This window comes from Columba livia, chromosome 1 (assembly GCF_036013475.1).
Source record: "Columba livia isolate bColLiv1 breed racing homer chromosome 1, bColLiv1.pat.W.v2, whole genome shotgun sequence".
Classification (NCBI taxonomy): Eukaryota; Metazoa; Chordata; class Aves; order Columbiformes; family Columbidae; genus Columba; species Columba livia.
This window is the reverse complement of record NC_088602.1, coordinates 45035068-45050606: the sequence shown is the minus strand read 5'-3', so window position 1 is coordinate 45050606 and position 15539 is coordinate 45035068. Positions and strand designations below refer to the sequence as shown.

At 40.5% G+C, this 15539-nt stretch overlaps 1 protein-coding gene across 3 annotated transcripts in view; it reads left to right on the top strand.

Moving 5' to 3' along the window:
* The window catches only part of TBC1D4 (TBC1 domain family member 4), a 111448-nt gene that overhangs the window by 71437 nt on the left and 24472 nt on the right, over positions 1-15539 (top strand). Inside the window, exons 5-11 of one of the 3 annotated variants that reach the window (XM_065055965.1) lie at positions 1333-1465; positions 3313-3404; positions 4205-4315; positions 5052-5171; positions 8628-8702; positions 9739-9965; positions 11787-11936. In XM_065055965.1, coding sequence (XP_064912037.1) covers positions 1333-1465; positions 3313-3404; positions 4205-4315; positions 5052-5171; positions 8628-8702; positions 9739-9965; positions 11787-11936 — 908 coding nt within the window. Of the gene's footprint in view, positions 1-1332; positions 1466-3312; positions 3405-4204; positions 4316-5051; positions 5172-8627; positions 8703-9738; positions 9966-11786; positions 11937-15539 lie in introns of those variants that run through there. The other 2 variants (XM_065055974.1, XM_065055984.1) reach the window with 2 other exon arrangements.

Below are 15539 nucleotides of genomic sequence, written 5' to 3'. Positions count from 1 at the left end.
ACTGTTCAATACCCTGCTTTATTGCTAAAAAGACTGTCCAGAAATTGCTAGTAGTGCTTAACATTATAGATTATAAATAAATAAATAAAACTGAAACATACTGAGATGCAAACTAATTCTAATTTCCCCATTCAGGTGCCCTTCTTTTGTTTCTTTTATTTTTTTTCCTCCGAGTGACAGACCCTCAAAAAAGTCTGTATGTTTCCAGTGTTAGACAGCATGATTTTGGTGTCAAATATTTCAGCTTTCTTCTTCCTGCTTATAAAAACAAAAAGCAACAGGTAAGAGCAGGGACCTGATTCTGAAATATAATACTGATGTCTTTCCTAAGATTGTTATCAAGCTGTTGTCTCCTTTCCATGATAATGCAAAGACTGAAGTAAACAGCTTTTAGTAAGCATTGTATTCCCCTAAAATATAGAGGGAGGAACTCTTGAGTGCTTTGTATATAAGGTCTGGGAGAGCATTTGAATAAGTATAGAGAAACACTGTCACCTCTGACCTTTCTTAGATAAAATTTGAGCTTTTCCGGTGCTGGTTTGTGGCCACATAGCACTGCTGTATTTGTGGTACTGGCAGAGGAAAGGTCAGGACAGACTGCAAGGCAGGCCAGCTGTAAAGATCATTTGGTGGTTGTAATGAGGCTGGGAGCTGGTCTAGTAGGATGGAGAAAAGTGAACAGCCATGGGAATCATAGAATGTCCTGAGTTGGAAGGGACCCACGAGGATCATCGAGTCCAGCTCCTGTCCCTGCATGTGACAGCCCCACAGGTCACACCATGTGTCTGAGGGTGTTGTCCAGTCTCTTCTTGAACACCGTCAGACTTGGGGCTGTGACACCTCCCTGGGGAGCCTGTTCCAGTGCTCCACCACCCTCTGGGTGAAGAACCTTTTCCTAATGTCCAACCTAAACCTCCCCTGGCACATCTTCCTGACATTCCCTTGGGTTCTGTCATTGTTCACCAGAGAGAAAAGATCAGCACCTGCCCCTTGTGAGGAAGCTGTAGCTGCCATGAGGTCTCCCCTCAGTCTCCTCTTCTCCAGGCTGAACAAACCAAGTGACTTTAGCCCCTCCTCATGTGGCTTCCCCTCCAAAGCCTTCACCAACTTCATAGCCCTCTTCTGGACACTCTCCAGTAGCTTTATATCTTATTTTTATCCTGTGGTGCCCAGAGCTGCACACAGTGCTCCGGGTGAGGCTGCACCAGTGCAGAGCAGAGCGGGACAATCACCTCCTTTGCCAGCAGGATGAGTCTGTGGGGTTTTGTGCTGAAATGGTACATTTTTTGTTGTTGTTGTTTATATACTGTCTTTTCCCTCTCTCCCCTTTAGGTCGATGAGGTAATGCTCACCCTGAAACAAGCCTTCAGCACTGCTGCAGCTCTGCAGAATGCCAAGACGCAGATTAAACTGTGTGAGGCCTGCCCTATGCATTCATTGCACAAACTTTGTGAAAGAATTGAAGGTAGAGGCTGAGTTGATCTTCTAATTGTACTTTTTTCTGATTATTCTAGAAGAACTTCACAATATCTGTTAATTTTAATTATGTCAACCACGTGCTTTCAACTTGAACAGTGTTAAGACAAAAAAGTAATGATATTGCAGCTGAATGTAGTATCATGTGCAGGTGATAACAGTAATTATATTGCAACTGAATATAGTATAGCTTGTGTTATAAAAACATACTTTTTCATTATTGCATCTCTCTTAAACATTAAACAGCATAAAATCCCACCAGTTCATATGTTGTTGTTTTTTTTTTTCTGAAGATGCATGCTTTCAGAACGGGTCGTAAAAAGGCAGTTGTGATCAAAAAGGGTCTTGCTTTCTCATGTGTTTGTTCTTTTCTGTGTGGGGTTGTTTTTTCCTTCTTTGTGTTTATTCTCTTACACACTTCAAAACCTAGTTCTATTATGGGAAATAAACTATTAAGTTGAAAGATTAATATAGAAAGTTAAGGCAACTACATGGCTTCAAATAGGAATACACAAGCCTTTGTAGTTTCTCTGGAAGTGAGGTGTGCCAGAACACATAAAAAATATTATGAAGTAGAAATTTTTAAGAGAAGTTAGTAGCAGGATCCTGTTTTTATAGTCGCTCCACTGTGTCTCCTTGTGAAGTGTTGTATGCAAAAAACACACTCAAATATGTTACACTAGTCATTTATCTTCTGGTCGGTTGATGATGGTGCTCATAATTGCCGGTTTTCCCGTGCATTAAAAGTCACTATTGCTACTTACTTCCCTCTGGTGGATGAAAAGCAAAGTATGAAATCTTAGTGGAGTGAAATTCTGTTAGCTTGTGACTGGTATTTTCCGGGTTTACAACAGATATTCAGAAGTGATAAAGCTTACCTGGGAAAGTCTTCTGTCAGTGAAAAACTATAGGGGCTGCTGTATAAGGCAGTGTAAGTACCTTGAATACACAGGTACTTACAAGCCTGGGATAAGTATCCAGTATCAAAATAAAATTTCTTCTAGGGTAACAACTTGAGTACAGTAATAATAGTTTTATAAACTTCATACTTAGTAACTGAAGGACTTATTTTAGTGTCCCTTCCTTTTTCTTCATCTGCTTTGTTTAGAGTCTAGAAGTTTATCATAACCAAACCCAGGGCTTCATGACTTGGAAAAGCTAGACCTATTCTGATTGCGATTCTCTGCCCATTATTGGATGGAAAAAATATATATCTTGATCTGATTCTCAGGGTTGTTTTCCTCGCAGTTTCTGTAGCTTCCTAGAACAAGCCCTGTGAGCACATGTGCGCTTTATCGAACATCGGAAATTCTTTGCTTTATTTTTACGGCTTTTACGCTGCTCTTGCTATTAAAAATGTCTTCAGTTCTCTGGTACGACCTATACCCTACCCCTTCTATGTGTAGAAATTCCTCTAAACTTTTCAATTAAAAACATCTGAATACTTCTGACTATCTTGTAGATTATCTTTCCAGTTATAGCCCTGTTCTGTTCCTCTCTTTCTTCTCTCTCATACAGTTTTCAGGCTTCTGTCTTGGTGACCTCTTGGTACTAGGACAGAAGACATCAGTGGGGTAGGGAGCACAAGCTATTACACAGGAGCCAGCCACTTAGCTGCTGCTAGTTCTGTTTTTACTGCTAAAGAAAGGAGACAAAACCATGTGGTTCAGCAAAACCTCAAGTATTTTGTGTCATGGACACTGCAGTTATACTGCTGCCATACGTTAAACTTTTGTAAACTCAAATGCAGGATATACCTTCTACTATAACTTTATGAAAGTTTTTTTGAGAGATCATTTGAGAATCTGGAAGCTTTATGTTACTTTCTTTTCTCAGGGCTCTACCCACCAAGAGCCAAACTTGTTATTCAGAGGCATCTGTCGACATTAAGTGATAATGAGCAAGCGGACATTTTTGAGCGTGTTCAGGTAATACATTAGATGCTGTTGTCTCAAATTTGAGAAAGACCATGATAAAATGAACTGGACATTTTTTCTTTTGATTGTTTTGTTATGTAGTTGATCTAGAATTTATTATTGTTCCACAAAGCTTCACACTGAAATAGCGTGCTCCAACCTATCCTCATGTGTGATACACTGCTGTCAGAAGTTTTTGTTCCCAAGTCTGCTGAGATGTTCCATGTTCATACTCAGTATTTTTTTTTTCTGAGCGTAGTTCTTCACCTGTAAATGCATTTCCCTACTTGAAAGCGATGTGGGAATAAGGTGAGAGCAGGTGAGACATGTGGGTATCAAAGAGGTGGTCTGTATTTGCAGCAGCTCTCTTTTGACTTATTCTGAGGCAAGAGCTGTAAGCAGATATACTCAAGCAGATGAAGTTTACAAATAATTTAGGCTTCCAGAGGCTGCGCTTCTCTCTGGCTGCCTTGCAGAAGGGAATGCCTCTCTCATTTGTGTCTTCCTTATTCCATTTATAAGGCTATGCAGTGGTAGACAACCTTAGGAAACAAAATGTGTGGGCGTGAGGCTCCGTCCCCTCCACAGCCTGTAATATTCTCCATATGGAAAGTTATGGTCAGTTTTGCTCAGAAGCATGAGGGCACACAGACAGTGGTGCAATTTGACACACTTATAGTTTGCTCTGACATTTGGCATGTCAATATATTATATATATATTAACTTCAAAGATTAGATACATATGGAAGGGAAAATAAGCAAATCATGACTTGAAAGACAACTTTTTGTGTTTTCTTTGCTGTTACTGACAGAAAATGAAGCCTGAGAATGACCAGGAAGAAAATGAACTTGTGATCTTACATCTGCGCCAACTCTGTGAATCTAAGCAGAAAACGCACATTCACATTGGTGAAGCACCATCGGTAAAGCTTATTTTTAGCTTATTTTTGTATTATTCCTCTTCTTTCTTCCACCCTATTCAAATGCAACCTCGAATACTAGCAAGGCCACTGCTAGAGGTCATCAGGAGTAGCTGAAGCTTGATGTTGTAATTCGGAGAGGACTGTGAAAGCAAAGAAATTTGGTTTGATTTACACTGGCATGCTTGGTTTGTGGCTTTTTGTTTGGTTGTTTTTTTGTTTTATTTATTTATGTAAAGGTTGGGGGGCAGGAAGGGAGGGAAGACAGACAACCAGTTATTTTCAGGTCTAGATTTCCTTACAGCGTGAGGATACGTCTTCTGTCTTTTTCCCTCCTCCTTGATCCCTGCTCCCAAACAGTCATTTCTAGGGGAAACAGTGATGAAGAGGGGCCATTGTTTTCAGCTTAAACTACAAACTTATCTAGCGAAGGAAATGAGAAACAGTTTTGTTAAATTGATACGATTTTACAAGGTAGTCTTCAGGGATTAAATGTGCCTTTAACTGTTTTTTTTTGTGGGTTTGTTTTTTGTTGGGAGGTGGGGAGGGGGTAGGGTGCTTGGGGTTATTTGGTTTGTTTTGGGTTTCTTCTTTGTGTGGGGTTTTTTGTTTGTTTGTTTTAGATAAAGGCCAAGGTTATGTTGTTTATTACGTAACTTTGTTCAGCTCTAGTCTTTGGAGGTCTGCAATTGCAAAAAGAATTGCCAAAGCTAAATTATGTCCTTGCTCATTTCAACAGACCATTTCGAACAGTGCGATTCCAGAAAGCACTACCAGTGGTGGCAGGTTTAAACTTGATGTTCTGAAAAACAAGGCCAAGAAATCCTTGACTAGCTCTCTGGAAAATATCTTCTCAAGGGTAAGATTAACAACTGATTGTCAGCAGCTCTCCCAGATATCCCTGACAGTAAAGACGTATCAGATTTTGTTTGTTTGTTTCTGACCTCAGTCTGTTAAATACTTAATGAAATGATATCCCTGTTTTAAAATCTGACTGTTATAGCTGGGTTGATGGTGATTTAACTGTGCTAGAAAATTTATGGTAAGACCATACATACAGAGAGGACAAAAAGCAACTTTTTCTGCATAATGAATGTTCCTTGTAGGTGATGAGTTAGCTGAGCATTATCAGATGCATTACTTCAGAATAAAAGGAAATAATCAGGGTTGCTGTATGATCCCATAAAGAGACACGTTATCTTTTTTTGAAAGTGGGACTAAATGTGCCTGCATAAACTGGAAATCTTTTGGTTCTGACGAGTAATGCCATACTTCTCACAGCTAAAATTATTAATATTGGTCACTAAGAATCTTTAGAAAGTAGTAACAAGTTGTTCTTTAGCAGGAAAAAAAACCAACACAATAGATTTATTAAAAAAAATAGTGAGTTGTTCTTCATTGCTAGCCAGGTATGATGTAGAATTGCAGACAATTCCTGGAGCTCTCTTATGTTACATAAGCTTTTAAAGAAGTCTGAACTTCAAGTTTTGCTTACTGTCCCCTGCTCAGCAGGGAGAGACCTGAAAGCAGAGAAGAGGCATCTAGAGGACTATCTGAAGAAGGCTGGTGCCTGGGATCCAGAATGTTGTTACAGAGAATGTGTGATGAGCTGTGAATACTGGATGGCAAGGGCTAAATATAATTTGAGTAGTGAAATTAAGTTCCTTCTGCTACTAATTTTAAAAGTACCATGCTAAATCAAGACCTGAGTTGCACTTGGGTATGTCATAAAGTAACCTTCAAACGTAGAATGCCACACATGTTCCCTGTAAAGGATGCAAAATACTATTTGCCAGGGAGAATCCTTAGAACTGTTTGTACTTAAGGTTAGACATGAATTTGACTTAGGACTGAAGCTAGCATTAAAACTCTCCTGGTCAGATCTGGCCTGTGTAGCAAGTTTTACACACTGGGGAGTTAGTCTGAAGAGAGAGAGAGCCCGCATGAAAGAGAGCAATGACAGTCAGAAGATCTTTTAGCAGTCTGGAATATCATCAAATGGTGACAGCTACAGTCATGCCTGTGATGAGCCTGTTTTCTTTTCCACATCTAAAGGACATGTGACTGGAAAGTCATCTAGCTCTGACGGGGGGGTCACTAACCCTGCGGTGGTTGTGGAACCAGGCGTACATCACTGGAATAGCCCAGTAAAGCAGCCCTGTCATATACAGGCAACGCTAGTGCTCTGATCATGTCAAGGAAGAATAATTTGGATGAAGTGCACTGCTTAAATTGAAGAGCTTCTGAAGGAAAATTGCTTATATATTCTTATTTTTATGTAGTGTTGTTCCTTCTCACCAGGGCCACTGTGACATGCTGCGTGTTACAGTATAAGGATCTATACAGTTCATGGTTGAGTTCAGGAGACTGGATTGGGGCCGTTTTAAGTTTGCTATTTATGCAACAGACTTGCTGTTGTGAGGAAGTTTCTATCATCTTTAACTTGAAACTGCAGGAGATCAGGAACAGCAGCATGTTGTAGTGAATCATGATAACACGTAGGTGTTCGTCCCTGCAGACCCATTTAGAGGTTACACAATGCAAGACTGTGAAAAGTAATATACAGTGCACCACTTATTATTTGGTTAAAGCAGGTATATATGATAAGTGTCTCTGTGCGTGTATATGGTGGTATATGCATACCTGTGCTATACAATGACTGTTTCAATAGTTCTTATTCTTCATCTACCTAGTGGATCATGGCTAATTCCTAAAGGTATTTAGGCCCCAAATACCTAGTGGTGTGGTGGGTTTTCCCCTCCTTAAACCAGCGGCACATCACATGGTATTGATGTGATGGGATGCTAATTATTGCGTGACTTCTCATCTTTATTCTAAAGTATATTTAGAGACTGGGAAAAAAATAACTTTTTTTTTTTTTTTTCAATTGCATTCAGCATCTTTGTGTAGATAAAAAGATTTAAGTAAAAGGTAAAAATCAGTATATGTGGGGGAGAGATGTACACAGCCTCAAATCTTGGCAAAATTAGAAATAAGTAGTAACCAGATATATAGGAACACTTTAAGTGGATAACTTCTTAGCTAGATAAGTATCATCACGTGACATTTTAAGCTACTTGAAGTAGTAGCTGCTCACTGCTTGCTGTAGGAAAGATGCTGGGTTCAGTGCTCTGGCTTCCCTTAGTCCCAGAGGAATGTCACTTTTTCACTTGTTTGTTTTTGCTGGACTGAACTTATTTTTGTCAGGTTTGAATTGAAAACAGGCTGTGGCTTCCTAACGAGGTAGCTCAGAAAAATAAATATAACCTCTGTTTGACCTTATGAACAGATTGGCTTCAACCCATGCTGCACTAACCTCTTCTGTTCTTTTTTCTGAATCAAAAAGCCCTTCTTACAGTGCCAAAAGTGTATGGTTTTTAAAGCTAGTGAGAAACTTCTAAGTTATCCTTTGCTCGTGTTTTATCATGAGGGTCAGTGAAGAGATGCTTCAGGCAGAGAGTATTCATTGGTAATGAGCTTAAACAGGATAATGTACTTAAAGGGCACTCTGAGTCTTGGAAATAAACCTCACCAGGAAAAAGTGGGCTAAATAAATACTGCTGATGTTGACAAAACTTCCCCTGTAGTTGCAAGCATACTAAGAGGAGCACTACCTGTAGTTTTCCTAAAACCTAGTCTGTTTTTCCCTTGGTAAAGTACTGAAAGCAACTTAATCAGCAGTTGGAAGTGTCCAACAGTACTTATCATCCACATTTCATGGGAGTCAGTTAGGAGCGGCTCTGTCGCCTCTTCCTCTCAAACCAGGTGCCTGTTAACAATTTTAGCAAGATTCTGCTAATGCTAATTTCTCGCAAATTTGCCTCAGGGTTATCTGCATTATAAATGAAAAGTCTTATTTGTATCTGGTGCTGTTTCACTGGATTTGCAGCCAGAGTGTTTTAGTGCTTTTATTAATTATACTGAGGTGGAATTAATTTGTCTGAAATGTGTAGATACAGAGTAAACTCTTTATTTAGATTGTAGTATGTTCAAATGCATCCGTTAGCTGCAGTACTGAAGTCTGGAGCTTTTTGAACTCAGCTGTTTAAGCCAACTCAGCTATTTTACCGAAATGGATCAAGAAATACTCAGTTACTTCAGTCAACAGAGCTGCAGGTTTGATTGCCAGCTAAAGATGTCGCTCCTTGTAAAATCCCCTGCTTGCCCCACAATCTGTGGTGTTATGTCAAACGTATCACGTGCCTGAACCGTCCTGTGTTCACCTGCACAGCTGTTGCCGTCTTTGCTTAACCTTCAGAAGAAAAAAAAAGAAGAAAAAGAGACCAGATTGAGTCACTCGCCCTTTTTCTTGCAGGGAGCCAACAGAATGCGAGGCCGCCTGGGAAGTGTGGACAGCTTTGAGCGCTGCAACAGCCTTGCCTCTGACAAAGTACGTAAGGAGCTTAGTTAAAATGGGCACGTTTTCACGCGCGGGTGTTAATGAAGCGTAAACATAGCACCCCGCTTCAATTTGAAGGAAGGAGCACAAAGCACATGAATTTACAAAACTCAAATAAGAGTTTCCACTGAGAGCTGGATGGTGTAAGAAGGCTGGCATGTATGTTGACTTGAAGTTTCAGCTTCAGTGTGTTGTTGGATTGCCAGTTGTTAGGTTTTTTTTTCCTCCGTTTCCCTAGCTTTTACAAAAAGCGGGGTGAGCTTCTGGTGAGCTTCTGCTTTGTTTTGCTGAAGTAATTAAAAAAGGTCATCTCTCAACAAAAGGAAGTGCTCTGAAGGTGAAGAATAATTTCTGTAAGTAATAGTTGCTTTGGGGAAGTAAGGATTTTTGACCTAAAACCAGCTGTTGGGGATGCTGCATGGGGGCGAGGGGGCGGAACTCTGTTCACTTTCTTTTTGTTTCCTGTTTGTAATGTTTCGCCTCACATGAGGATTGGTTGCTGGCTTTCCCATGAGGTGAAGATTCTGTTATGGTTTTCCTGCTACAGTTGCTCGTAAACTAGCTGTGTAATAACAGTCTCTCTTCCAGGATATCGCTGTGACGGTACAGGAAGTATGTTCATGATATGTCGAGGAAACCAGCTAAAAGCAGTTTCCCCAGTCTTTTCAATTCCTGTGTTTTCCCGAAAGAGCCACAAGTCCAGTAGCTGGAATGCTGATTGCTGATCCCTGTGAGAGGGTACCTAGAGTAATTAGTATGTTACTTGTGTTTTGTATGTAGTTTTATTGTTTTATTTCTCCTTCCTCTTTTTTTTTTTTTTTTTTTTTTTTTTTTAAAAAAGGGCGCTGCTGGTTTGGAATACATTACATTCTCAAAGGATGTCTGGTTTTGGTGATAATTAGCATACAATAGGCCGTGACCAAGAAGGGGAGAGGCTTTGGTGCCCCGATGCACGACACGTGGGGTTAGGGTGAGCCCTGGCGGAGCGCAGGGCAGGAGGCCTCACTCAGCTGCCACTTCCTTCCAGGACGCTTCACCGGGTGATTCCCCACCAGCTACTCCTCCGGCATCCCCTGTGTCCTCAGGCTGGCAGCCTTTTCCTGAGGAAGACTCGGACTCCCCCCAGTTCAGGAGGCGAGCTCACACCTTCAGCCACCCGCCGTCCAGCGCCAGGCGGAGGATCACCTTCCAGAACGGCAGGTCCCAGAGCGTCCGGTCCCCGCTGCTGCGGCAGAGCTGCCTCGAGGTGACAAGGTGAGTCAGGATGTTGCCCACCCCACACGTCCACCATCTCCTGCCGTTTCGGTACACGAGCCTCACCCTTGTTCCTGCTTGTGGAAGCTGTTTCTGTGCTGCTCAGGGTTTTATTTATTTACTTTCAGCCTGTCTTCTCTGCCTGAGAAGTTTTGTTGCTTTGCAGTAACTCACTAATCCCTGAATTAGTGACTCGGGGGAAGTGTCAATCCAGCGAATTGATCATCAGGCTGGATGCTGGTGCCAGTCTGTTTGTTTATTTGTCACCCCTGAGCTGAACCTTTTTGGCAGTGTTGGTCAAACCCGTTGGAAAAGATGTCCTCACCACTTTTAATGGCAGAGACGATAGCCTGACGGTTTTACACCAGGCTGAAAAAGGCACTGACAGCTTCAAGTGTCAGTCGCTGTGTTAGCCACACTCCCAGAGAGCGTGACCAGAATTAAAACTAAAGTCTAAAGAAAGGACTTAAGGATTAAACAGCTCCACTGAACTGTGAAGCTTGCAGTTTCCCTGTTTGCTTTTTTCTGGAGCTTCCCTCTGTAACTTCTTTCCCCTTCCTTTTTGGAGACTCTCCAGCTATTAACATGTGGAATAACTTCAGGAGTTCCTTCACTCGGTCAGAAGAGGTCCCCACAGCTCATTGTGGGCCTCTTTGGTTGCACTTTCTTTCTCTGCCTCCATCCTGACCATCTGCACTAAGTGACCATCCAAACTCCAAAACCTTTACAAGATTCAGGTCCACATGAGCTCAGTTTTTCCTGTCGGAGGACCACTTTTTCCAAACTACTCGTCTGTTTCAGTGCTTGGTTGTAATTATGCCTTTTGCGGGCTCTTTCTAAAAATGTTTTTAAATAACAATTTATTGCCTATTTGATGTCTAGATTAAAATACCAGAGTGAATGCTGCACCAGCTTGTAGACAAAGGCAAAAATGTTTTCCCTGTTTAGGAGAATGGAAGGGGTTGAAGGGTAAGAAACTAGCCTTGAAATACCCTTGTATATTGTGTTTCTGAAGAGATAAATAATGTGTTTTTTACTGAGATAAACTTTGGTTGTTGGGTTTTTTTTCCTTTTTTTTTCCACTAAGCGTGTTGTATGCAAACAGGAAACCCTGACAGTTCAAACTGAAGGACTTGCTGACTTCACTTATTTGTAATAACTTTTAAGAAGTCACTGATTTAGTGGCATCATCAGCAGATTTTCAGTCAAAACAGTTTGTAGCAACTTGGGTCTAGGCTGAGATTTTTCCTTCTCTTCTACTGGGTATTAATCAAAAATGTTAATTAAAAAAAATTTTTATGTACCCTTGATATTTGTTACTATTATTAAGTAATATTTAACTGTGTAGTAGGACTACCTTTCTTGGCTTAAACTCTTCACAAAAATTGATCCAAAAATATTGATTTAAATAATCTTTACTTTCTAATGTGTTTTAGCAATACATGTTATTTACAAGAGCAAGAGAAAACTGAAGGGAAGAAACAAGGTGGTTCATGTTACTGGAAGTAGGTTTCTAAGGATATTTTCTGAATGTTCCAGAGATTCTTTTTCTGAATTTGCTTTAAGAAATAAAGCTAGAGAAATAAGATGGTCTCCCTGTTCTGCAGTGTCATTGAAATGTTTCTTTAAAGAAGTCAGCCGTAACAGCAAAATCAATATCAGGGAACCCGCCCAGTGGTGCACTTGGTACATTTTATCTTCTGGGAAACAGGGTTACTATAAGCCAAGATGAAGTATTTGGCCAGTATCTTTAACCTGGATGTCTTGTTGTATCCAAACCCATGCTGACCCATCTGCTATGTTCTCTTGTTGCCTGCACAGCCCTGTTGTCGGGGTTCGGCGCGCTCTCAATGAGAGTGAATCTGCGTCACCTGGTCTCCCCTCCTCTGTCTCTGCCCCTTCTTTCCTGAAAAGCTTTTACCAGGGCTCAGGAAGGTTGCTCCAGCCCCCAGAAGGTGACCTCTCCAAGAGGTGAGAGCGTTGTCTCCTGCTTAGTTCTTCAGTTCCACCAGCTTAACAACAAGATTCCTAGTGCAATGCAGCACACGGGATCTCTCCCACTCTGCTTTGTGCTCCTGCATTTCTAACACACTTCCTAAGTACTTGATGCAAAGAAAATTTAAAATTTAAAAATAGAGGCTTCTGTACTGACATCTAGTAGCTGTGACCTATTTCCATTGCAGCGTTGCAAATCTGTCCCGTTGGTTTGTCACTTGAAATGCAATGGTTTTCCAGAGTGTCACGCCGATTTAATGCTTCCCCTGCTGAATGCAAACCAGCATGTGTTGCTGTGATCATTGGCATGTGAAAGTAACAGAAGAGCGATGTGAAGAGTGTACATTACTAATGTGGGGTGCCTGTGCATGAGGAACGGGAAATGCCAAGTTGATACTAGATGTGAGATGTTTAGAGAGAACTGAAAAATAACTTGCAATTGAAGAAGAGTGAGGAAGAAATGAAGATACAAGAAGAGCTTTCTGACATCGGTGTGAAACATGAAGTATTTGGATGGAAGTCACACTTCATTTTACTGTAAGAACAGGCTCTCCTTCAGGAGGGTGCTTGAGGAAACTGCAGATGGGTTATTTTTCTGGAGTAGGACTGTAGTGTATAATGTGGAGCCATAGTTTTGAACTCCAAGAGTTTTTGCCAGTTGCTTGCCTTTTTTAGTTTCTCTTCTGTCAATGAAAGCTCCTTTTTTCTTTATCAGACTGTCCTTGTTCACTGAATTATACTTGTGTTTCTGGTACTCTTCATCTCTGAGAGTGGCTTTTCCCCAGTCATTCCCAATGGAAACCTGTGGAGTTGTGGAAGGTTCTTTTGTGACTCTTTCTCCCTTCAAAAATAACAGTAGACTGCATTCTTACCAAAAACAAGTGTTGATGAAATCTGGATTCCAGGTGTGTTAGGACTCTAGTACATGGGGATTTCAGTTTTGTGGAAGTTTTCAGGAGAGCATGAAGAAATTTTTTCACCTTGTGGGATGCAGTTTAATTAAACACAGATTAGTTTATCATCCCCATTTAGGGTAGGCTGTGGGAAATTATGTAAATATACAAACTAATGTGAGAGGCAGTTGACCTAAAGGTGGCTTTGAGGAACAGTTTAGGTTACTCATCTCTAAAAAGATATAGATTAAAATACATACAAAGTACATATCATCTCCTTAAGCACACTGTATCCTACCTCGATTTCACTGACATTTACAGTGTCTCTTTCTGACTTCTGATCTGTAATTGGTGTATAGCATGCATCCAAAAACCACTGTAAACCCAATTACAAAACACCTAGTGGGAAATTTCTACATTTTAGGTCCTCCCAGCAGAATAAACCTGTGTATAAATGGAATAAGGTAAGACATTCTTACAGGAAGGTGACTCCATAGCCTTAGTGGCAGGATCACTGCTGCCTGTTGTACCCTCCCCCATTCCCCCCAGTCCCACAGTTTTTAAGAAGTAAACATTAAGTTGTCTAGATTCACTTTATAATAGGGGAGTAATGTAAACTAATCATTACTTAAGTTTAGAATGTCTTTCCAAAAACAGTTTTAGAAATATTTCACAGTTTTGAAGAGTGAGTCAGTTTAAGCTGACCCCACCTTTCTACCCACATTGCACTGGAGAAATATTCTTTATCGTCTGACTTTCCATGTCGTGTAGCTTTGAGGTAACATGTGATGCAGCAGGCAGCTTTTCTTGGTGTTCTGGTGAACTTTGATGTGCAGAAGCAGAGCCAGTTTCAGTCTGAATTCATTTAGAAAGATGTTTGATTTGTAGCAGTCAGATGGGCCTATGCAAATACACTAAGCCAGGGTCAGCGAGGGAGCTGGGTGTTAAAAAGCAGCTCTGCTTATTATGTACGTGTCTTTATGTGTTTGCTGCTGTATTGGAGGTGATTCTGATCTATGTTTACATCATATTTGACATATGGTATCAGTTTCTGAATTTGTGACTAGGACATTGGAGATACGGTGGCTCTCACCTGATTGTAGATATCTTCATCTCATCAAAGGAGAGAAGCTGCTGTTTCTGCAGCATGGTTGCTCTCATCCTGAGGTGATTTTCTTTAATATTCTGACATTTGCAGAGCTGATCCTGCCTACTTATCCACATTCCATGTGTTATCCACATTGCCGTTTGTGCCTGTCACTGGGAACGTGTTCATTTAGAGAGCGTGAATCATGCCCTAAAAGTGTCTTGACCTTCAGTAAAAAGGAAGCCTCAGCTGACTTATTAGAATTTAAATGGCTGTGCTGGGGTTACCTAAAGCCAGGAGAAAAAAACCTGTTCTCCAGATAGGTTCACTATGGTGAAAGACATCTCTTTTTTCCCAGTGCTTGTGGAGCAGCTGATCTTTTGGGGTTTGATTCAGATGATCACTACTGTAATGCTTCATGTGGAAGGCAGAAAACACTGACACATTTTCTGCTTTAAGGAATGAAGTTGGGCATCAACACAATATTAATATGTGCCGTCAGAATGTTTTTATTGCATTGTGGATTAATTTGTGTAGAGACAAGTCTAGGGTGGAAACAGGTCACATAATCTTGACTTTTGACAGGTGGTGTACAGCATTTACTACCGAATGCAAGCACATATAAGGATTTAAAAAAAAAACCCTGTCAACATGGAGGTAAACTAACAGGAATTTGAGAGCATAATGTGGTAAACTTTCATTTCTGTAACTTGTGGAATTTCTGGCTTTTATTCAACAGGTACTTCTGAAAGGTAGGCTGTTGGAAGAATCTTTGGGTTTTTAATACAAAAATAAAATCAGCACTTTAAACAATGGGATGACCTTCTGCACAGGTTTGACTAGCATTGTTATGCAAGGATAATTTAAGCTGATTTATCACCACTTGAATTTGAACAGATCGCTTTTCTAAAACCACTTCATTTTTCGTCAAGAAAGTAAAATATTTGAGAATGTTCTTTAAACAAAATAGCAGAAAGCAATTATGCAGAATAAAAATACGTGACAGGAATGAGAACTAATAGAGAGAAACCAGTTGGTTTTTCTTCCTGCCAGAGGGGAGGCTTCATGTATGAGGCTTACGTATAGACTTTTGCCAGTGTAAGTCCTGGGAGTTTAAATACCAGCTGTGTCTCTGTACTTGATCTGGGGGGTTTTGTAGCATCACAACCTCCAAATTGCAAAGTAGGTCAAGTCGATTCAATTGCTACTTAGAGCAATCAAGAGAAGAAGTTGAAATGAAAGCAAGCTGGTTAAAAATGCAGATCTTGGCATGAGCAGCAGCAGTGTTTATTCTTGAATCAGTTGGCTTGCATGGACACAAGTGCAAAATAATTCAGATAAGTATTGTATAAAGAGTTCCCAAGAAATGGGGTAGCTTTGTCATTTTTTAATAGCAGTCTTTGGAAGCATTTTAAAGAACAGTTTTGGGAAGATATTTGGGTAGTTGAAACCAAGCAATTAGAATGTTTGTCATCTGAACAAGTTGGTGGGGTTTTTTTTTGTTTGTTTTGTGTTTTTCCTAAACTAGCTGTCTCATATTCATACTAAGCATTACCTGATAGAATAGTGAACAGAATGACACTTTTTGTGAAATTGAGT